The sequence below is a fragment of the Carcharodon carcharias genome, chromosome 28 (genome assembly GCF_017639515.1).
Source record: "Carcharodon carcharias isolate sCarCar2 chromosome 28, sCarCar2.pri, whole genome shotgun sequence".
NCBI classification, from domain to species: domain Eukaryota; kingdom Metazoa; phylum Chordata; class Chondrichthyes; order Lamniformes; family Lamnidae; genus Carcharodon; species Carcharodon carcharias.
The window spans coordinates 13,609,685-13,633,530 of NC_054494.1; the positions used below are offsets into that span (position 1 = coordinate 13,609,685).

The following is a 23,846-nucleotide window of genomic DNA, read 5'->3' on the forward strand; positions in this document are numbered from 1 at the left end:
GCTACATGTGGGGAAATCTACAGGGGAGCAGTGGTGGGCATTCAAAAAGGAAATGGGGAGGATACAGGCTCAACATTTTCCCTCTAGGGCAATAGGAAGGAATAACAAGCCAAGAGAGCCATGGATAACCAGAGATATTCAGGATGTGATGAGAAGGAAAAGAGAGGCTTTTAACAGGTACAAAGGGAGCAAATCATCAGAGGCATTAGTGGAATACAGAAAACTGCAGGGTGGAGCTTAAAGCAATTAGGAGAGCAAAGAGGGGATATGGGAAAGCTCTGGCTGGTATATCCCAAGATATTCTATATCAATGCGAAGAGGATAACACGGAAAGAGTAGGGCCTATTAGGGGCCGAGGGGGCAATCCATGCATGGAGCCAGAGGACATCGCTAGCGTGTTGAATGAATACTTCACATCCATCTTCACCTAAGAAAATGAGGATGAAGGTATCGAACTCGGGGAGAGAGACTGCGAGGTTCTTGAGCAAATTGATATCGGGAGTGACAAAGTATTGGAGGTGCTGGTAGGCTTAAAGTGGACAAATCTCCAGGTCCGGATGACTTGTATCCCAGACTGCTGAAGGAGGCAAGGGAGGAGATCGCGGGGGCTCTCACCCAAATTTTTAATTCCTCTCTGGCCACGGGGGAGGTGCCAGAGGACTGGAGAGCAGCTAATGTGGTTTCGCTATTGAAGAAGGGTTGTGGAGATAAGCCAGGGAACTACAGACCAGTGAGTCTCACGTCAGTGGTAGGGAAACTTTTGGAGAAAATTCTGAAGGAGAGAATCTATCTCCGCTTGGAGAGGCAAGGTTTGATCAGGGATAGCCAGCATGGCTTTGTCATAGGGAGATCATGCCTAACAAATTTGATTGTATTTTTTTGAGGTGGTGACCAGGTGTGTAGATGAGGGTAGTGCAGTTGATGTAGTTTATATGGATTTCAGCAAAGCCTTTGACAATGTCCCACATGGGAGACTAATAAAGAAGGCAAAAGCACATGGGATACAGTGTAATTTGATAAAGTGGATTCAAAATTGGCTTAGTTGTAGGAGACGGAAGGTGATGACAGAAAGATGCTTTAGTGATTGGAAGCCAGTGTCCAGTGGCGTACCACAAGGATCTGTGCTTGGTCCCCTATCATTCATCATTTATATAAACGACATAGATGACTACGTGGGGGGGGTGGATTAGTAAGTTTGCGGATGACTCAAAGATTGGCTGGGTGATTAACAGTGAGGTTGAGTGTCTTGGGCTACAGGAAGATATAGACGAGATGGTCAAATAGCCAGATAAGTGGCAGATGGAACTTAACCCTGAAAAGTATGAGGTGATACATTTTGGAAGGAGTAATTTGTTGAGGAAGTATTCAATGAACAGCCTGACACTAGGAAGTTCTGAGGAACAAAGGGATGTTGGCGTGTGTGTCCATAGATCTCTGAAGGCGGAAGGGCATGTTACTCGGGTGGTGAAAAAGGCATATAGGACACTTGCCTTTATCAATCGGGGCACAGATTACAAAAGTAGGGAGATTATGTTGGAGTTGTATAGAACCTTGGTGAGGCCACAGCTGGAGTACTGTGTGCAGTTCTGGTCGCCACATTATAGGAAGGATGTGATTGCACTGGAGGGGGTGCAGAGGAGATTCACCAGGATGTTGCCTGGCATGAAACATTTAAGTTCTGGAGAGAGGTTGGGTAGACTTGGGTTGTCTTCGTTGGAGCAGAGAAGACTGAGGGGCGACCTGATCGAGGTGTACAAGATTATGAGGGGCATGGACAGGGTGGGTAGGGAGCAGCTGTTCCCCTTAGTTGAAAAGTCAGTCACAAGGGGACATAAATTCAAGGCGGTGGGCGGGAGGTTTGGGGGCCGGGGTGGGGGGGATGTGAGGAAAACTTTTATACTGAGTGACAGTCTGGAATGCGCTGCCTGGGAGGGTGGAGGAGGTGGGTTGCCTCACATCCTTTAAAAAGTACCTGGATGAGCACCTGGCATGTCATAATATTCAAGGCTATGGTCCAAGTGCTGGTAAGTGGGATTAGGTAGGTAGGTCAGGTGTTTCTCATGTGTTGGTGCAGACTCGATGGGCCAAAGGGCCTCTTCTGTACTGTGAGATTCTGTGATTTCTCAGATGAAGATTCTCGTCACTGTAGATGACAGGGCTCTTGACCGCATCTGTTCCATTTCCCGCACTTCTGCTTTTTGCCCCTTCCCCTCTCTCCTTAAACCACGGTAGGGTTCCCCAGTTCTCACCTTCAACCTCACCAGCCTCCACATTCAATGATTCATCCACCAATTCTGCCACCAAATATATCTTCCCTCCCAGCATTCGAAAGGGGTTGTTCCTTTTGAAACACCCTGCTCCACTACTCAATCATTTGCAACAACCCCTCCCCTTTCCATACATACATTCAGAAGTTAGAAACTCCTCCTCTTTTACCTCCTCTCACCACCAACCAGGGATCCAAACACTCCGAGGTGAAACAACCAATTTGCTCGTACTGCATTGTAATTTATTGCACTCACTGTTCATGATACAGTTTCCTCTACATTGGGACACCAAATGCAGATTGAGTGACTGCTTTGTGGAACAGCTTCCTTCCTACTCCTTAAATATGTATAACCATCAAAAGCACTGTGCATACTAACTAATTAGTTGCTGTATTTCAGAGGATAGGAAGCACAATCCCTGACATTAACACAAAACCCTCAAGATTTGGAGCAAACAGATTAAATCCAAAGAAGAAATGAGCTTCCAGTCACCTCTTATTTTAATTCTCCAGCCTTCAATTCCACACAAATTCCCTTTTGTTCTTCCCCTCCACTCTGTTTTCCCTGCCTCTGTGCTTGCTCAAAACTTAACACGTCACTAGCTTTTCCTAGTTATGAAAGGTCATTAAGCTGAAATGTCAACTCTTTCTCTCTTCACAGGTGCTGCCTGGCCTGTTGAGCTTTCCCAGCATGCTCTGTTTTTATTCTACACTTTTCAATGCCTGGTGTTCATCTCAACAGCTCTAAGCCAAGTCAGGCCTGATAATTTCATTATTATTTATGCAGCAGACAGACACTTCATGATTCCTCTCCCACCCTGCCAAATTACCTGTTATGTGTTTAATTCTGTCATCACAAGCTCTGGCAAGGGAATTACAGCAGCTCATCTTACAACATAAAAGGTGCAGTGTATAACCATTTAAAAGTCTGTGCACTTACCGCAACATTACTTTTAATTAAGTTACAGGTCATTTTTTGTTGGTGCGGCTATAAATTGTTTGCATGTGCGCAGTCCTTGGGTGCCAAACTCTGATAGCTCCCTCCTCCACTTAGTGCCATTCTTATAGAATTGTACACCACCAAATGCACCAGGCCAACTCAAGGCCTACCCCTTAAATATGTATAACCATCAAAAGCACTGTGCACACTAACTTATTAGTCGCTGTATTTCAGAGGATAGGAAGCACAATCCCTGACATTAACACAAAACCCTCAAGAACTGTAGCAAACAGATTAAATCCAAAGAAGAAATGAGGCCAGCCACATGATTCCTTAAAGCAGTCATTAAGCCAGAATAATAATGCAGAATTATTACCTTGAGGAATCTTGTGTGTCTGTGACTGCTCAACGGGAACCTTTGATAAGTTTTACCCACCATCTGTGCTGGGTTAAAGCCAAAGTCACAGGTGTCAGGGCCCAAAATTAATGACGCCCTCTAAAATATTATTTAATAGAAAGAATTGCCCCCTCTGTTTAGGAAGGTCTTAAAAATAGCTCCCAAAAGGTGAGAGATTGTGTCTCCCATAATTTTCTCTTGTTAGCCCCTAATCTATACTGGGGTAGAACTCCACATGAGTTTCAGCCCTCCAGCATCTTACCCAAATGACCATTTGGAGCCTGGACAGTGAATATTCCTCTGTGAAGATCAAAAATGTGCCCTGACCAAATGTCTGTTAGCATTCCAGCAAGAATCAGCAGACAGCAATTAAGAGTGGAACTGCTGACAGATTTCCCCCATTTCCTAGCCCATGGACATGCCAACTGTAATGGCTCTACTTTTGCCTGAGTGAAGGCTTTGGAACCCACTATCATTTATCTCATTGCATTGTTGAATCATAAATCCAGATCAAAGAACCACAAAATCACTCTATGATGTTCCCATGGAGTGTTGGCCTTCAATATTGTACTCAAATACCTCTTCATGAAAGCCTCCACGTCACTTACTTAGCAGATGGTAGTTGGAGTCTCGCTCATATTTGAAGGTCAGACGGCCATAGCTAACATGGTTCAGATTTTTCAGCCACTCAAAGTAGGAAACGGTGACACCACCAGCATTCAAGTACAGGTCCTGCAAAGGAGGGGAAAATAGTTACACAGATCAGGATCGCATTGTCCCATGTAGTGCAGTCTATTGTAGCACCAACTTGCTGAATGAAGCATGATTTCATACACTCTTTTCTTCAGGATCCTTCCTTAGCTGCAGCAATGTAGGAACAGGGCAGGAGACTGGTTGCTGCATCCACCCGCCCCCCACAACCCCAAAAATATGCATGTAGTTTATCTTTTTAACAAAAGTGGTCAATCCTCAAATAAGCAAGAGGCTTCTCAGGAAAGATCTCAAGTCAGGGCTGAAACACAATGTGAGTGAAAGTGATCTTAATCAGGAAGTGCCATGATTGACATAGCTCATTACATCTGGAGGGCCAGTTATAAAGAGCTCATTGCATCTGCAGGGTCAGTTATAAAGAGATTAATAGAAAGCAGCAGCCATTAGGAGAGAAGGGCAATACCCATTTAGATGTGAAACAGCAAGTTAAACAATAACTCACTGGAATAACCATGATGTTCCTCTCCATGAAGATCTTGTCGGCTTCTGGAGTTGTCGGCCCATTGGCACCTTCAGCAATGATCTGTGAAAAATGAGAAGGTTGGCATCAATGTCAGTGTATAGTGCACAAGTATATTTTCTTGTCTTTAAATCCCATCATGACTTTGCCCCCCCCCACCCACCATCTCTAAATTCCTCTATAACTACGACCCTGAGAGATCTCTGTGCTCATCCAATACTAGCCTCTTTCATATCTCCCAATTTCTCCACCACAGTATTAGTGGCCACGCATCCTGAGGATGTAATAATGTGTTAAAACAAATACAAAATCTTCCTTTATTCCAGTGACCTCTACATGTGCGAATGCGAGGAATGCACTGAATCAAGATCTGCCTACTCAGCTGTGATGGTCCCAAGAGCTAACTCTGTCTGCTAGCACTCATTATCCTGATTCAAACACAAAGTACCACCACCCATGTTAAGCAATTTTAGCAATCAAGACCTTCCTAATAGGAGACACAAGGAAAGCTCAAGAGAAAATATATATGTTTTAAATTAGGTGCTGCCAGAGAAGACGCTTGTACACCAGTTTTTTTTTTTTTGGGGGGGGGGGGGGGGGGGGATGGCACATGACATAAAAACAATACCTGAAAGGAAGTGGACGTAGCCTCAGCATAACATCGCAGCCAAAAGACCCTAGCAGTGCAGTGTTCCCTCAGTACTTGCCTGGGACCAAGTCTGCAGAACGGGGCTTGAACCCCAGACCAAACTCAAAAGGGAGTGTGTCACCTATGAGCCAAGGACGATGCCCGGAAAGATATTCCATTTTTGGACACCTTGTGTACTCAGGAAGTGCGAATACACAAACACTTTATAAACCAATAGATTAAATTTGAAATTCAAGCCACCTACATGCTCATTAATGGATTTGCACACACAATTCAGGAATAGCAATGAGCGACCAGATAATTTTTGTGTGTGGTGTTAGTCAAGGGAGGAATATTAGCTAGTGCAATATGAGAACTTGCAGTTCTACAAATAACACAGTGGGATCCTTTACATACAGAGACAAGAGATGGGGGGGTCTCAGTTTAAGATTTCATCAAAGGGGGGGGACACAAAACCACCCCCCACCCAACCTCCCTAATGTGCTGAAGCATCAAGTTCATAATTGGAAACTTGAACCCAAACTTCTGATTTGGAAGTCAGTGGCAGCAACAGCCAAATGGATACTTTATGTCCAGACTGTACATACTATAGAAATCTTCTGATGAAGAGTCATACGGACTCGAAATGTTAACTGTGTTCCTCTCTGCAGATGCTGTCAGACCTGCTGAGTTTTTCCAGTTATTTTTGTTTTTGGTTCTGCTGCTCTACTGGCCTGCAGTTGCCCCTCAACTACCACCAAAAAGATTATCGGGACCTTTATTTGTGAATGTGCAGCGTTATCACTTGGCTAGTGTTTACATTTATGAATGATTACAAAGCAACACATCATAAGGATGTGATTGCACTAGAGAGAGTGCAGAGGAGATTTACCAGGATGCTGCCTGGGCTGGAGAGTTTTAGTTATGAGGAGAGATTGGATAGACTGGGGTTATTTTCCCTGGTGCAGAGGAGATTGAGCAGGGGGCATGATTGAGGTGAACAAAATTATGAGGGGCAGAGGTAGGGTAGACAGGAAGGAGCTTTTCCCGTTGGCAGAGGGATCAATAACCAGAGGGCGTAGATTTAAGGTAAAGGGCAGGAGGTTTAGTGGGGATGCGAGGGTCTTTTCCTGTGCTGTAGACCTCTGACTCATTTCTGAAGTGCAAAGCCCAGGCAATTGAGCCCTAGTTTTACACAATTCTTTGACACAAGGGGTTTTGATAGTTTTTCCCTATTTATCCTGTTTCGTATAGCAGAAGGGTCAGAAACCAGCGGGCACAGATTAACTGATTGGCAAAAGAACTAGGAGAAGTCTTCTTTAGACAGCAAGTCATGATCTGGAATACACTGCCCGAGAGAACGGTCAAAGCAGGCTCAACAGTAATTTAAAAAACATATATATTTTGAAAAAGGGAAGAGATTACAGAGCTATGGGGATAGAGCAGGGGAGGGGGTCTAATTGAGAAAATGAGCCAGCATAGACATGATAGACACAATGGCTGCCTTATTCTGAGTTTCTCCTTTCTGAATTTTGTGGGTATGGTAGGTTGGAACAGCTGTTTTTAGCTTGGTTCATTTGTAATAAGGCATATGCAAATTAAAGACACCACAAATTTAAACTTTACATGTGGCCCATGAGAAGCCAGTGTGAACTTACGCAATTCAAGGACAAAATGTTTGGATAAATGTGGCGCAGCATCATCCCTGTGCTTCCTGACCAACATTGGCTCCCAGCCCAGCATCATTTTAATGTTAAAATTCTCATCCTTATGTTCTAATTTGCCCATGTTTTTGCCCCGCCCTATCTCTGTAGCCTTTTCCAACCATACAACCCACATATATGTGCTCTTCTAGTCCTAGCTTCTTGAGCAGTCCAGATTTTAAAATTGCCTTCTATTGGCAGCCACGCCTTCAGCTACCTAGGCCCCAAGTTTTGGAATTCCCTCCCTAAACCTCACCACCTCCCTGTACCTTCCTTTTCATTCAAGATGCTGCTTAAAACGTACCTCTGAGCAAGCTTTTGGTCGCTTGTTTTCTTATATGACTTGGTGTCAAATTTTGTTTGGCAACATTCCTGTGAAATGCCTTTGACATTGTTATATTAATGGCACTACATAATAAATAAGTGCACTTTGTTGTTGTGGTTGTTAAGGTTTGCTAACACCACATGATGGCAGAAAAAGTTCAGTTCCATCGCTGCTTTATATAAGTGGCGCTGATTTTGTTCAAATGCAGAAGTGGGGAAAAAGAGGTCGAGACCCACTGTCGCTATGTCAGATTTCTACCCTTTGTGCTTTGTGTACATTTCTTGGTGTCCCACAGTATGGTCAGAAAGCTCCCATCTGAGACAGGAAGCATCAAATAAACATTTACATTGTAGGTGGGAGTTATGCCAGGCTGTCTGCCAGCTCATTTCCACTCAGCAAGTTAACTCTCAATTGAAACCAGCCTTAGAGAATGTATTCAGCTTCTTTAGTCTGGAGAGTCTGAGAAGGAGCTGCCAGTAACTTGTAACCACAAAACAATTATTTTTCTAGACCTGCAAGGAACAGCAGCAGGGTTGGAGGCCCTCTGGAGGCTATTTTGACAACGTCGCAGAAGGCCCCACAACCAGTAGGTATTAGCTTTGTTTCTTTGGCTTACATATTCCCTCTCCAAATCAGGGGCCCCTGTCCATTCTAGGGATGTTTCTGCGCCTGGTTGAAAGTTAGGGATGAGCTAAGAAATTATGCTCTAGATTCCATGAGAGGAAACAGCCTCTCAGCATCTAATCTGTCACACCCCCTCAGAATCTTATTTATTTCAATAAGATAATGTCTCATCCTTATAAACGTCAATGAGAATAGGCACAACCTACTCAACTTTCCTCAAATGACAACCTCCTCACCCCAAGAATCAAGATAGTGAAAGCAAAAAGATAAAAGCAAAATACTGTGGCTGCTGGAAATATGAAATAAAAACAGAAAATACTTCAGGTCTGACAGCATCTGTGGGGAGAGAAACAGAGTTAACATTTCAAGTCTGCATAACTCTTCTTCAGAGCTAAAAAGTGCTCCTGCCATGCCATCCTTTTTCCTTAACTGAGGTTTCCCCCACCACTGTGATTGACAGGACCTGCAACTGTATCTAACCCATCTCTCCCTCCCAGAACCATGATAGGGTCCCCCTTGTCCTCACTTTTCATCCCACCAGCTTCCACATTCAAAGATCATCCTCCACCATTTCCACCAACTCCAGCATGATGCCACCACCAAACACATCTTCCCCCCACCGCCACCCATCAGCATTCTGTAGGAACCGTTCTCTCCGTGACACCCAGGTCCACTCCTCCATCACCCCCAACACCCCATCCCCTTCCTACACTACCATCTTATGCATTCACAAAAGGTGCAATACTTGCCCCTTTACCTCCTCATCATCCAAGGGCCCAAACACTCCATTCAGGTGAAGCACTTGCACCTCCTTCAATTTGGTCTACCGCATTCACTGCAGCCAATGTGGTCTCCTGGACAATGGGAGACCAAACACAGGCTGGGTGACCGCTTTGTGGAACACCTTTGGTCTGTCCGCAAGCATGACCCAGACCTTCCTGTCGCTTGCCATTTCAACACACCACCCTGTTCTCATGCCCACATGTCCGTTCTTGGCCTGCTGCAATGTTCCAGTGAAGCTCAACGCAAACTGGAAGAACAGCACCTCATCTTCCAACTAGGCACTTTACAGCCTTCCGGACTTAACATTAAGTTCAACAACTTCAGACCATGAACTCTCTCCTCTATCTTTGCCCCTTTCTTAACCCCTTTTTAAAAAATTTATTTTTATTTTTATTTACTTATTTCCATTTTTATTCATTCATTGTTTTATCTGTTTTTAAATCTTGTTTTCCCCCCCCAACCACCAGCCCCTCTTCCCCACAAAACAGCCATCTGTCACTTGTTCTATGCTGTTCTTTCACAAGAGTGCTGAGTTCTGCTATTAACACATTCTGCTTTCTTACCTTTGTGCCACTATCAGCATCTTTTTTAATCACTACCATTAAACACTCCCTTTGTCTCGTATCCATGACATCTTTGTCAGTCTCTCCACCTATCGCTGACCTTGTATTCTGCTTTACCTGCTCCATCCCCCTTAAACAGTATAAATTCCATCACACAACTACTTCTCTTTAGCTCTGAAGTAGAATCGTGTGGACTCGAAATGTTAACCCTGTTTCTCTCTCCACAAATACTTTCAGACAGAGTTTTTCCAGCATTTTTTGTTTTAATATTAAGATATTGAACCTTCCTTCTCTGAACTGCCTCCAATGCAAGTATCTTCCTCCTTAAATAAGGAAACCAAAACTGTACAGAATACTCTTGATGTAGTCTCACCAATGCCCTGTACAGCTGTAGCAAGACTTCCCTACTTTTATGCTCCATCCCTCTTGCAATAGGGGACAGCATTCCATTTGGGTTCCTAGTTGCATGCTGTATCTACATAGCCAAACTGTGTTTCGTGTATGAGGGCACCCAGATCCCTCAGTACTGCAGCATCCTGTAGTCTCTCTCCATTTAAATAATATTTTGCTTTTCTATTCTTCCTACCAAAGGGGATAACCTCATTTTCCAACATTATACCCCATCTGCCTATATCTCTTTGCACTGATCTTCTCAACTTGCGTTCCCAACTATATTTTCAACAAATCCATCTACAATACATTCAGTTCATTCATCCAAGTCATTAATATAGGTGGAAAACAGTTGAGGCCCAGCACTGATCCCTGTCGCACTCCACTAGTTAGTTTGCCAACCTGAAAATGACCCACTTATCCTGACTCTTTGTTAGTAAGCCAATCCTCTCTATCCATGCTAATGTATCACCCCAAAACCATGAACTCTTATCTCATGTAGTGACCTTTTGTGTGACATCTTATCAAAGGCCTTTCGGAAATCCAAATTCATCACATCTACTGGTTCCCCTTTATCCATCCTGCTCGTTACATAGTCAAAGAACTCTAATAAATCAAACACTATTTCTGTTCCATAAGACCATGTTGACTCTGCTTGATTGTATTATGATATTCTCAATATCCTGCTTCTACTTCCTTGACATTAGGCTAACTGGCCATAGTTTCCTGCTTTCTGTCTCCCTTTATCCCTGAATAGGGGCATTATTTTTGTGGTATTCCAATCAACTGGGACCTTTACACAACTAGAAATTTTGGAAGATTACAACTCTATCTCTGTAGCCACTTTTTTTAAGACCATCAGGTACAGGAGACTTCAAGCTGGCTTAGCGTTTTTTCCCTAGTGATAATGATTGTCTTTTCAAGTTCCTCCCTCCTTTTTGCTCCCCGATTTTCTATTATTGGGATCTTTTTTGTGTCTTTTACCATGAACACAAATACAAAATATTTGTTCCAAGTCTCTGCATTTCCTCAGACCTAGCCCTTGTGGGTTAATCAGCTTGTAATTAGCTTTTATATACATGGTTATTCCTGTTTCGCATTCTTACAGACTGCAGCAGCTAACTGGTCTGACATAATCTTTGAACATCCAGACCTTAGTTCAGTCTAAGTCAATTAAATATCCCCAAACGCAGTGGTCATGGATTCTTGGATTTGGAACTACTGTTAGCTTAAAATCTGCCAGTCATGTGAACAAATCTTTCATTATATTCTTGTTTGAATTGTGTTGCTTAATGCGTAGAGACATCTGAACAAACATTTCTGACATTTGTTTCAAGTTAGGGATATGATTTTGAATGCAGCTGGTTTTTAATCTCATTAACAGAATGACTGCATTATTAAACTAACCACAATCATGCTTTGTCATAAGTTATTATTGAAGGGAGACGAGGAACAATGGTTCTGTCATCTCAGTGCAGTTGCAGGGGGAAATTACAAAAAGTGCACCCTATATTGTAGAGGACAGAAACAAGGTGTTTTAATTGAGGTGGGTAAAGGGCACATTTTCTTCTTACCAACATGAAGGTAGGGACGCAAGATTTCTGCTCACCTTTGCCTTGACTTTCCACGCATTGCTCTTGGTCAGCTGCTTCTCACCGGCTGCAGGGATGAGGATGTCACATTCTGCCTCCAGGACGTTGCCATCATAAGGCCGTGCTTTAGGGAATCCAACAATAGTTCCATTTGCCTGTATACACAAACCAATAGGATAAGAAGAGCTCAAAACCATTAAACTCTGCAGTTTGAATAAGGAGTTTGGTATGCAATTTTGGCGGGATGTAGCAGGCTAAAAAATGATAACGTTTTAATAATTATAAAAAACCTTCTCAAAAGGGGGTACACAGATGTCTTAATCTGAAAACTTCAGTTCATAAGTCATTTGAACCTCAGATTAGAAAATCACTTCCAATTCTGTGGAAAAAATGGACTGAAAAATCTATTCGGTTCTGAATCAGCTTGTCTGTTGTTGATAGCAGCAGCAGCACCGTGGCTGTTAGACTGCATAGCAACTAAATCTCCAGAAGTTCTCTACTCTATTAATCTAATACAATGTACCCATAAAACTGCAATTGTTTTCAGTAAAATGAAACAGTTTCATTTCTTGTTCAGCGCAGACTCAAAAACAAAACGCCTATCAGCTGCTGAATCCAATGTGGAGCTGTCTTTAGTTGAAAATAGCCAGTTACAATATACAAATAGGCTGATGACAACTAGCAGTGAATTTTTTTTCTTTATTCTTTCATGGGATATGGGCATCATTGCTAAGGCCAGCATTTGCTGCCCATCACTAATTGCCCTTGAACTGAGTGGCTTGCTAGGCCATTTCAGATGGCAGTTAAGAGCCAACCACATTGCTGGGTCTGCAGTCACATGTAGGCAAGCCCACGTTAGGATGGCAGATTTCCTTCCCTAAAGGACATTGGTGAACCAGATAGATTTTTATAACAATATATGATAGTTTCATGGTCACCATTACTGAGATTAGCTTTCAATTCCAGATTTATTAATTAAATGTAAAGTCCAATAGCTGCCATTGTGCGATCTGAACCAATGTTTTTGGAGAATTAGCCTGGGCTTCTGGGTTACTAGCCCAGTGACATTGTCGCTACACCACCATCTGTCTCCCCATGAAAATAGGGCTGTAGAAAATTACTAACCCTTCTTGACCCATGATGGATCAAAGTTCCAGTAACATTCACATACCAGTTTGTAATCCTCTAGCTCCTTCGGGTCAATTCCGTCATCATTCCAAATTGAGCCATCCAATTCACCAACGCCGATACACTTGGCTCCATAGCGGTGTAGGTACCTCATTGAGTGCATACCTACATTACCAAATCCCTGTGGGGTAATAAGAGAAATACAAGAGTTGGTTAAATTATTACCAGTGTTGGCGCTTTGTGCAAAGGTCTTTGAAAGCTCTGAAAATAGATGTGCACTAGAAACATTTTTCCTTGAAGTTCCTCCCTTCATCATTTTCTTATCACTCCCATAAAACAATACCTTTTGCTGGGGAATGTCCTATGGATACCAATAGCAACTCTGGTACCTCACTTTACTAAATATTCTTCTTGTGGATCACATCACTGTTCAGACCACTCTTGCCTCACCAGATATCCACACATATGTAATTTTCAGCATTAAGTCACTAGTTAGCAGGAGCAGGAAACCTGATGGGATTTTTTTTTCCTTTCACAAGCTCAAGGCACTGAGGTCAACTGAAGTATTCCAAGAACAGAATTACCTGGAAAAACTCAGCAGGTCTGGCAGCACCGGTGGAGAAGAAAAAACTCTTTTCTTCTCCGCTGGTGCTGCCAGACCTGCTGAGTTTTTCCAGGTAATTCTGTTTTTGTTTTGGATTTTTGTTTTTATGAAGTATTCCAAGGGCTGCCCTGGCTAATTTAGTACAGGCTGGAATTTGAACCAATTAATTTGTAATCTATATGCAATAATGATTTTATCCAGGACAACACAGTTTCCAAATGAATACAAGGGTCCAATAATACCCAAGGCAAAAACTATGCCGCAGCAAAATAGCCATCATAAGGATTTCTAAAAATAATTTTTCACCAGAGAAAACAGCAAGTCCTAGTTTTCATTCAGACTGCTAAAATATTTCAATTTGCCACATGCAACTTGAAGAGACCTACTGTTTTATCCAATTGCAGGCATCTAGAACTCAGTGCAATAATTCATCGCCAGATTCAAAAGATGACCTTTCCACATCAGTTGGTTTTTTGCCAAAGACTTGAACAAACTGATCGATTATTGAGCATGAAGAGAATCACATGGAAGTATGCTGCGTTCCAGTAAGCCAGTGCATATTGGCAAAGGCTTTGCATTCTATCCGGGTCTCACCATTTACCTAGATGTTGGGTAGACGAAGGCTTATCCGGATCATAAAGGGATGCAGGTTTGGGAATGATTGGTGACAGCACCCAGTTAGAACACTGAATGTAAACTCAAAATATAGCAGAGTTAAATTAATTACACTGCTTTCAGCTTTTCTTTTTCTATCTCTATAAAGTGGAGTAAAAGGACAAAACCCATAGCTCAGGGCACTAACACTGGAAGGAACAGGGCAGAAGACAAAGTAAAGTCAGTTCATTGTTCAGTATCCACTACAAACCTGAATAACGAAGGTTTTATCTCCAAAGCCGGGGGTCATTCCCAAAACACTCATGTAGGATGCTTCATTGACGAAGTTTTCTATCCCATGGAAGACGCCACGTCCTGTAGCAGAAATACGGCCGTGAATGCCACCCTGGCTGATGGGCTTACCAGTCACACAGGCGTGAGCATTTATATCCTACAACAGAGATAATTTACATACATGTAAAATGTATACCTATACGATGCAGTTGGTAAAGCTATTTTTTTAAAAATCCCAGAGGGAAACTTAAAATTATAGGTTATGATAGTTGTTTAAAGTGCTATGTTTGAGATGCAACTCTAAATTCAGGAATCAGACCACCAGTTCGAGGTTTTACATTAAACTAAATGAAACATTTTATTAATTTACACAGGTTAAAATATATATACACATGGCTTCAAATTACTATCATAACTTATAACGAATTCCCAAACTAATCTCCATTAAGGCAACAGCAACCCATAGACTTAACCAAACACCAGGCAAGGCATTTTCATCTTACAAATTCAAAATGAAGTTCTTTTCACTTTGGTTCCTGTGGAGTCAGTTGGAGGCTTACAGCTGCTGTTGATCTCACATTGACTCTGCTCTACATACACAACACTGTTGAAGTTATACCTAGCACCGCTCATTGAATGTAAATTCTCATTGTATCACCAACCTCTGAACTAAACCTCTCCAACAATAAAACCCCTTTCATAATACCAATTTTATTTGTAATATAAACACATCGCTTGATACTTGTTAGATAGATCAGTTTTCACCCTGCTTCTCGAATGCTCAATTCAACAAATGCAAATGTACTACCTCTCTGTTTACACCTCAAAACTAGAACACATCAAAGCACCCAGACTAGCTGGCTTTAATCCAATTAAGACACACCCACAGACCTCTATTTTAAAAGAAAAAAATATTTTCCAATAATATCACAATACACACAATAAAATAATCATTTGGTGCACACTAATGCTGGCAGACAGGGGGCCAGTCCTCTTACCTGCTGCTCACTTCTAAGACTGAAACACCCACCAGTGTCAGACACCAATCTATTTCATCATGTCTCCAGCTATTGGAAAATTACAGTGGCTTACTGCTCATATGAGTCGTAACCAAAGCAGAGAACTCAGCTGAAAGCTCAGTCAATTAAGAATAGTTGTAATGTACAGGGCAGGAATGTGCCAGGTTTGATCCTTGCTCTGTGTGGTTAGCAGAAGAGTGGTTAGGTCACTGCAATTGGCCTTAGCAGCCTGAGTCTTCACTAAGTGAAGGGAACAAAAAGGTGAATGTTTCTACTCCACTGATCACAAATGTGTGCCTCCCGCTGCAAACACAGGTGCCTGAACACAGTGGGGAGCATCAGGCTCGGCTGTGGTGCCCCATAGTCAAATAGCAAGATAAGGTTCACCCATGAAGAATGGCCACCTGGCAGATGTTTTGAAGGGTGCCAGGCATCAACGTAACTGTAATGAAGCAGCAAGTCTGTCTTCAGGAGGGGATGGGAACTTTTTTTCCCCTTTATCTTTTGAGAGATCTGGGCTGCGCTTGCAAGGTCAGCATTTGTTACCCATCCCTAACTACCACTGAACTGAGTACCTTGTTAGGCCATTTCAGAGGGGCAGATAAGAGTCAACCACATTGCTGTGGGTGTGGAGTCACATGTAGGCAAAGCCATGATCGGATGGCAGACTTCCCTCCCCAAAGGACATTAGTGAACCAGATGGGTTTTAACAATCAATGATAGTTGCCATGGTCACCACAGACTAGCTTTATATTCCAGGCTTTTTTTAAATTACTAACTGAATTTAAATTCCATCAGCTGTCTTGGCAGGATTAGAGCCCATGTCCATGTCCCCAGAACCTTAGCCTAGGCCTCTGGATTATTAGTCCAGTGACATTACCACTACACTACTGTCTCCCCCAGCTGAGAGTTTATAAACTGGGAGGCTATCAGAAAGCAAGACAGACTTCACAGAATTGATTTTGTGACAGAAACAGGAAGTCTGCACTCCAATTTGCTCAGATTTGTTTCAAATCAAATCTTGGATCAGAAGTATAACCAAGGCAACGAAGAACACAAATCAAATTAATTTTCAAATTATGTCCATGTTATTATCGAGAAGAACTTGGTACCTGTCAGACTGAACAAATCTACCACTTCTAAAGAGAAATTAAACAAGTTGGTTCCATATTATGTCTGCCTCTCTGCCAGCCAATTACAGAGATTTTCAAAATACAAAAACAATCTATAAAAATAATTAATGCAAGAAGCTATTTAACTCATTTATAAGAACCACCCAAATCTTGTTGGAAATGCATTGGATTTTTGCCCCTGATCCACACGGCATGCTTCAGCCCACCAACTCTGATTATAAGTCTGCCCCAAGCCAGATGTTCCTGCAACTTTCCCCTTGACCTTCTTTTATACACACTCTGCAAATGCAGCACAAGCAAACTTAATGCTGGAAACCGAACTGGCTTTTAGAAGACAACAGATACAAGAGAACTGGAGCAAGGAATAGATTATGGTGGTTAAAATGCTTTAGATCAGCAAGGGACAGGAGGGAATAATTCACAGTCATACAACGAGGAAAATACCTCAAAGCTGACAGTCCACATTCTTGCTGTCCTGAAGTCTCGCCACTACATCCCAGCTGACAGGACACTCCTTCCAGTCCCCCTCCCTCCCCCTCCTGTAGTGACAGGGTTGGGATTCAGTCTACTCTCCATTTCTTGCATTTTAGCACTTGAGACAAAAGAATGTGGAAGGGTCTCTACACAATAGAGGTGTTGGTCCATTGCTTCCTTAGAGCTGTTCCCCACTTGGCCAATGCCCACAATTGATATGATGGAAATTGTAAGAGGAACTGTAGTGGATGTCTCTATCGCATCACAACAGGGCAGTGCATGTGAGTGTCTGAGAACGTCCCTCAACAAATTTTCCAAAAGTGATACTATTTCACTTGCATACACAATTAGAATCATATCACAGCTAACTCCCCAGTGCTGGGAGACTCCAAAAGCCTCTCTGTGACATCAACTGAAGGCTGAGAGCAGGAAGCCTCCCATAGATCTAGACTGAGGGTAGTTAACAGGTGAAAATAGTTCAGTTGTAAAGTGATATGTTTGAATTTGTCATTTCATCTACTGTAATTGGCCAGGGAACTGGGTTAAGTTCATGTATAATCATTGAAAAAAAGCTATTCAAACAATATTTCTGTATACAATGCATAACATTTGGCTAATGACACACTCACAAATAATCACTAAGCAATTAACTGCAGCCATTTAGAACAGTGATGTTCATAATAGGGCCCAGCAACATGTATGGTTCACCCTCCTTTCAGCTGAGCAGCTAACCAGCTTGTTGCTTCATGGCTGTAGGCAGTGACAGGGTTGGGATTCAGTCTACTCTCCATTTCTTGCATTTTAGCACTTGAGACAAAAGAATGTGGAAGGGTCTCTACACAATAGAGGTGTTGGTCCATTGCTTCCTTAGAGCTGTTCCCCACTTGGCCAATGCCCACAATTGATATGATGGAAATTGTAAGAGGAACTGTAGTGGATGTCTCTATCGCATCACAACAGGGCAGTGCATGTGAGTGTCTGAGAACGTCCCTCAACAAATTTTCCAAAAGTGATACTATTTCACTTGCATACACAATTAGAATTCATAACACACACTGATCTGCCATCTCTTGGTAATCTGATGCAATTACAGATCCAGCTCCTATCACAAACTGTACATGCTTAAAATGTTAACTGTCTTTCTCTCCACAGATGCTGTCAGGCCTGCTGAGTTTTTCCAGCAATTTTTGTTTTTGTTTCAGCCAATAGCTGGTTTGTCAAGCAGTTTCCATCGCTTTGTTGAAGTGTAATTTAATGGAGCTTGCCATATTGTGTAAATTGTGCAGCAACTTGTGGACAAGGAAAACAGACCTCATGAATTATGGATTGCCTACAGTTGAACAGTTTTAAAAAATTCTTTCATGGGATGTGAGCATCGTTAAGAAGTCCAGTATTTGTTGCCCAACCCTAATTACTAGAGAAGGTGGTGGTGAGCTGTCTTACATACAAACCTACTTATTAGAAGCAGGGTTGGCTCCTCCAGCCTACTCTGCCATTCAATAAGATCATGGCTGATCAGATTGTAACCTCCACTCCACATTCTATTAGCTTTCCTAATTGCTTGCTGTACCTGCATACTAGCCTTTTGTGATTCATGCACTAGGACACCCAGATCCCTGCTTCTTCTACATTCTTCCTGCCAAAATGGACAATTTCACACTTGCCCACATTGTACCGCATTTTCCAGATCTTTGCCCACTTACTTAACCCATGTCACTTTGTAACCTCCTTTCGTCCTCAACTTACTTTCCCACCTATCTTTGTGTCTTCAGCAAATTTAACAACCGTATCTTCAGTCCCTTCATCCAAGTTATTTATATTTTTGAACTGTTGTAGTCCACGTGGTGTAGGTAGACCCACAGTGCTGTTAGGGAAGGAGTCCCAGGATTTTGATCCAGCAATAGTGAAGGAATGGTGATATAGTTCCAAGTCAGGATGGTATGTGGCTTGGAGGGGAACTTGCAGGTGGTGGCATTCCTGTACATCTACTGCCCTTGCCCTTCTAGGTGGCTGAAGTTGCAGATTTAGAAGGTGCAGTTAAAGGAGCCTTGGTGAGCTGCTGTAGTGAATCTTGTTTATGATATAACACTGTTGCCAGTGTGCACTGGTGGTGGAGGGAGTGAATGTTTAAGGTGGTAGATGGGGTGCCAATCTAGAGGGCTGTTTTTTCTTGGATGGTGTTGAGTATTGTGTGTTGTTGGAGCTGCACTCATCTAGGTAAGCTGAGAGTATTCCATCACACCCCTGACTTGTGCCTTGCAGATGGTGGACAGGCTTTAGGAAGTCAGGAGGTAAGTTACGCATCACAGAATTCCCAACTTTTGACCTACTCTTTTGGCCACAGTATTTACACACCTAGTCCAGTTAAGTTTTGGTCAATGGTAAGCCACAGGATGTTGATAGTGGGGGAATTCAGCGATGGTAATGCCAAGTTTTGCCAACTCTGCTCTGGCATTAGCTTTGCAAAGACGGCAACTCATCCTCAACCTTGAATTTCACAAAACTGTTGTACTTGCACATTAATTCCCAATTAAACTTACTGCAGAATGTTAGGGTTGGAATTCAATAGCACAACAACCTCATTAAATGAGGGGATTTATGTTCCAATCATGTCACTCAACCTCTCCGTCCCAGAAAGGGAACAAATTAAACAATGAAGTCTCATTCTTGAAGATAGAAGACTGTTGTTGAGATTTAAAGCTTACTTTTATTTTCTTACTTTTCCTATCTCTTGCTGTCCCTGTTTTGACTCTAAGTCACCATATTTCCTTCTGTGGTCTCCCTCATTCTCAATCCTCAACTCTCATTGGTTAAGGAGAATGACTGTTAGTCTCTCCATGCATCAAGGTCCCAGGTGCCATGTCGTCCTTGCTGTGCCATTATCAGCTCGCACCTCCAGCAATTTGCAAGACAGACATTTTTATGCTGGAGGATGAGGGAAAACGTATAAAAGGGCACACACCACTCAAGCAAAATGAATTCCTGTTACTTCACATAGCACTGCAGAATATAAACTTACTTCCTTTGCACCCCCCTCCCCCACTCACTATTAGGAAGGCACTTAGTTGTTAATTAGAGGAACAAAAAAAATGTTATAATAAAATGCAGAGTGCATAATACAACATAGTCGAAAGTTCACATTATTTCTCATATTTGTGGCAGTTTTCATGGTGTGGGGTTAAGGAGAACATTTGAAAATTGAGTCACAGCTGAAATTGCAGAAGAGATGTTCAATAATGAAACCATAGCAGTGAACTTAAGGTCTGAAAATCAAGTTTAATTCTTAAGCTCTCACCTCAAATATCTGATGCTCTATCACAAGCTCACAATGTCTGTGTTTTCTTAAATTAGCTTCCAGAGCTCTAAGATACCATTCTAACATCAAGAATGAGCTTGCAGACTCATTTTAACAAAAATTACCATCGTAACTTATATTTTTAGGGAATACTGGATTTTACAAAATGAGTTTGAAATAGCTTGACTGATGATGGGAGTGATTGCAATATACCAGTGAAGCCCGACGTACAATCTTGGATGTCTTGGGTTAGATTATCTGGGCAGTGTGGTGGACTGAGAGGGGGTGCCAGGGTTCCTAATCATTATGCAGTGACTATGGCTGGAAGCACAATGTGTAGTTGTCACGTGAATGCAGGACTTGACATGACAATGAATTCTTTCATGGAGAAATAGCCTACCAACACTCATGGTCAAAAGTCACATGAGTAATGGCAACTTGGGTAACAAAGCACTTCCCTGAAGCAGCAGTAATCAGGAGTGTGCTCAAAAGCAGTAGTAGATTTAATGGCAACATTTGTACGTGGTTTCTTCTGTAGCAAAGCAAAAAAGCAGTGATTAGATTGCCGGGCACAGGCTGCAGATACAGAGGAGATAAATTAGTGCCAGTGACAGTCAATTACACTGGAATATTAAAAAAGGGAAGGAATTAAAGGCACTTAATAGTGAATTTAAAGATGTTATCAGTGAAGAATAAGAGCTATGAACTTGGAGTTAGTGATGGTCTTTCACAGAAGTAATGAGTGCTTGAGTAGAACTGCAGGCTTAAATGAGACACAAGCTAGTTCGAACAAGACCAGTATTATTATTTTTTTAAAAAAGTAATAGACTGATACAGGAGCGATTGGTTGGACCTAAATAGGGTAAGGACAAACAGATGAACCGATGGTAGAGGATTAAATAAAGCACTATTGACCCAATATAGAGGAGAAAGATTGAATTATAATTCAAATGGAGTATGATGTAAACTCACACTGTCAGAAAAATGATGCCAATGTCCACAAAATTTGTAGACAGTCTTAGTGCTGACCTTGCAGCTCAATGGAGGTCTTGGATTTTCTGTACACCAAACAAGATGTTTCTTAGTGTCCAGTGGCCAGTGCCTGTCCTCCTTTGGGGATGGGGAGGCAAAACATGGCTGGTATGGAGAGCCTCTTAGGCTTTGATGAACAGACAGAGGCCATTCATTCCTTGAACCTGTTCTGCCAATCAATGATCTGTATCGTAACTCTATCCATCCACTTTGGCTCCCCAATACTCTTGGCTTGCAAAAATCTCAGTCCCAGATTTAAAATTTTGAATTGAGCTAGCAACATCTGCTTTCTGCAGAGTTCCACATTGTGTGCAGAGGTTTTCTCAACTTCTCTGATTTTAAAGTTACATCCCTTGTCCTAGGCTCCCGAACTTGTAGAAAGTTTCTCTACCGACTCTATCAATTCCTTTACAAATCTTAAAAACTTGAATCAATTTGGAAGTTGAAATATGGCCAGAAATAAATGCTTAAGTAGGGCAAGAACAAAATCTGGCTTGGAAGGACAGAGTTGCCAATTGCTTGGTTTGCACCATCATTCCTTTTGCCACTTAAATCATTCCTTTCGATCATTAGGTCTTCCCTTTTGTTTTCCCTCCCTTCACTGGTTTGTGTATTTGCTTAAATACTGGCACATCTCCAATCTTCTTTAATTTTGACTAAAGGTCACTGACCTGAAGCTTTACCTCTGGGCGGGATTTTCTGGTCCCACCAGCGATGGGTATTGTCACATACAGGAAGCGAAAATTTGGAGAGCAGGCAAAAGTCAAGCTCGTGACAATGCCCATCGTTGGCGGGACTGGAAAATTCTGGCCTCTGTTTCTCTCCTCAGATGCTGCCTGACCTGTTGAGTAATACCAACTTTTTTATTTCAGATTTCTAGTAGTAGCAGTACTTTGAGGCAGAGTTAACAACTGGGTGCTGCAACACTTTAGGTATTGAAAAAAAGAGGCCATGTACAGATAATATAATATTGGGCAATTGCCACCCACCTAGTATAAAAACGAATGCCCTAGTGGAAGCGATGACAACATCCAAATTAGAATGATCATGATTCAAGGTTGTTTCCAGACATAAAGATTTATGAGCATCAGAAAGGAGAACTGGAATCTGGACCTACTTCTTGCAAGTAAGATAACATAATACAGAAAAAGAATTTCAGGAGATAAGCGATTGTCTGCTGACATCATTACAATCCGAGCCAGTGAGTAACAAAGACAGAAATATGATTTCAGGAAGGCAAACACCATCAAGATGACAAAGTAAAAGAAATATAGTGGGGTGCATTGCTGTAAAATAGCTTGGTTAGCGAAAAGAAGTGAATTTCTAAAGTTATATTATATATGCAAGGCAAGAACTTGTCAAAGAAAGATAATCTAGACAAATCCTACTGGATAAAGGAGCGGGATAGGGGGACTGCTACTGTGGGAAAAAATATATGTATATAAATATATTTTAAAATAAAAACAGAGATAGGAAAGGGGTTACTAGAGAGCAAAATGTATTGAACAATAAAACACTCCCAACAGTAGAAGGCTGATTCAGGTAGAAGTCGCAACTAAAGTATAAATATGATTGGGTAATTGAGAGAGGTAATTTACTCAATCACACTGAAGGCAACCATTCAGCCCATTGTGTAAGCCCTCTGAAATAGCCATCACCAAAGTCCTGTTCCTGTCCATTTCCAAATACTTAATAAATTTTAAACTGAAATTTGACATGAATTTTGCTTCCACTTCTTGTTTTGTCTCGGGATTCAACACCCTAACAATTCTCCCTGCATATTAAAAAATCTCTCCTTCTCCCTCTTTGTTGTTTTGGTAATAATCAAAAATTTATGATCTTATTTATTGATTCATAGAAATCTATTAATCTCAACAAAAATTTAGCAAATTTGAGATTGTTCAGATCGCCTCTTTACTTCCTCAGTTTTAAAGGGAGCCCAGTTTGTAAATCTTCAAAATCTCTTCTGTGACATGGTCTTGACATCTTTCCTAAAACAGGGCATTGAAAATTGGATGCAACATTTGACTGTGGGCTAACCAAGGATTTTGTTTGAATTAAAAAAATTAAACCCATTTAAACTCAGGATCACAGGCCTTATTCCTTTGGTAGCCTTCCTTCTTAGGAGATGATGGTTTGTCCCTTGGTGGTCAACTCTGTTAAACAAGCATTGCCTGGTGTGGCTCAAGAGTCCTATACTGACATGGCAGATTCTATTGCATTTGCAACAGATGAGGACAGTGGGTTGAGAAGGTGTAGAATTCACTGGCCTTTGCTTGCTCACAGGCTGAAGAGATTTGTTCCTGCCAGAAAGGCTATAGATTGGGGTGTACTGTCACAAACACAGTAGCCGACATGCACATTAATACACATCAAGTTCAGTGACAAGCAGATGATTTGCTCCTCCTTCAGTTCCTATCTTCAGATTACCATGCGCTGAAGTTGAAAACTGACTCCTATATCAAAGGGTACTGAAGAGAGGAAATTTATTTGGCTACAGCAATAAAGAAACATTGTGTGGAGAGGTTTTGCAAAACTGAAGTGCAGTATCAACATGTAAAATGGTGAACAAATCTGACTCAACAAATAGGCACCCATTAGTCAAATGCCAATAGCAAAGTTCCTCAAATGGAAGGAGGCTTGCACCCCACTACAGAGGTGTAAACTGAGGTACAACAGGTGCAAATGTAGAAATGCCTTTGAAATGGAATGTTCTGTTTAATCTGCATGGCAAAAAAGGGTGTGGTACACTGCTTGCTGTAGACCAATCAACAATGGCTTCAGTTTCATCAGAGCAATCTTAAGCCCTTTGTTACAATTACCTTGAATTC

At 41.9% G+C, this 23,846-nt stretch overlaps 1 protein-coding gene across 1 annotated transcript in view; it reads right to left on the minus strand.

The window, feature by feature from the left end:
* Nucleotides 1-23,846, minus strand: part of glud1a (glutamate dehydrogenase 1a) — an 88,800-nt gene that overhangs the window by 20,661 nt on the left and 44,293 nt on the right. Inside the window, exons 6-10 of the mRNA XM_041176213.1 lie at nucleotides 14,040-14,219; nucleotides 12,614-12,751; nucleotides 11,460-11,597; nucleotides 4,817-4,897; nucleotides 4,212-4,335 (exon numbers count right to left, since the gene is read on the minus strand). Coding sequence (XP_041032147.1) covers nucleotides 4,212-4,335; nucleotides 4,817-4,897; nucleotides 11,460-11,597; nucleotides 12,614-12,751; nucleotides 14,040-14,219 — 661 coding nt within the window. The remainder of the gene's footprint in view (nucleotides 1-4,211; nucleotides 4,336-4,816; nucleotides 4,898-11,459; nucleotides 11,598-12,613; nucleotides 12,752-14,039; nucleotides 14,220-23,846) is intronic.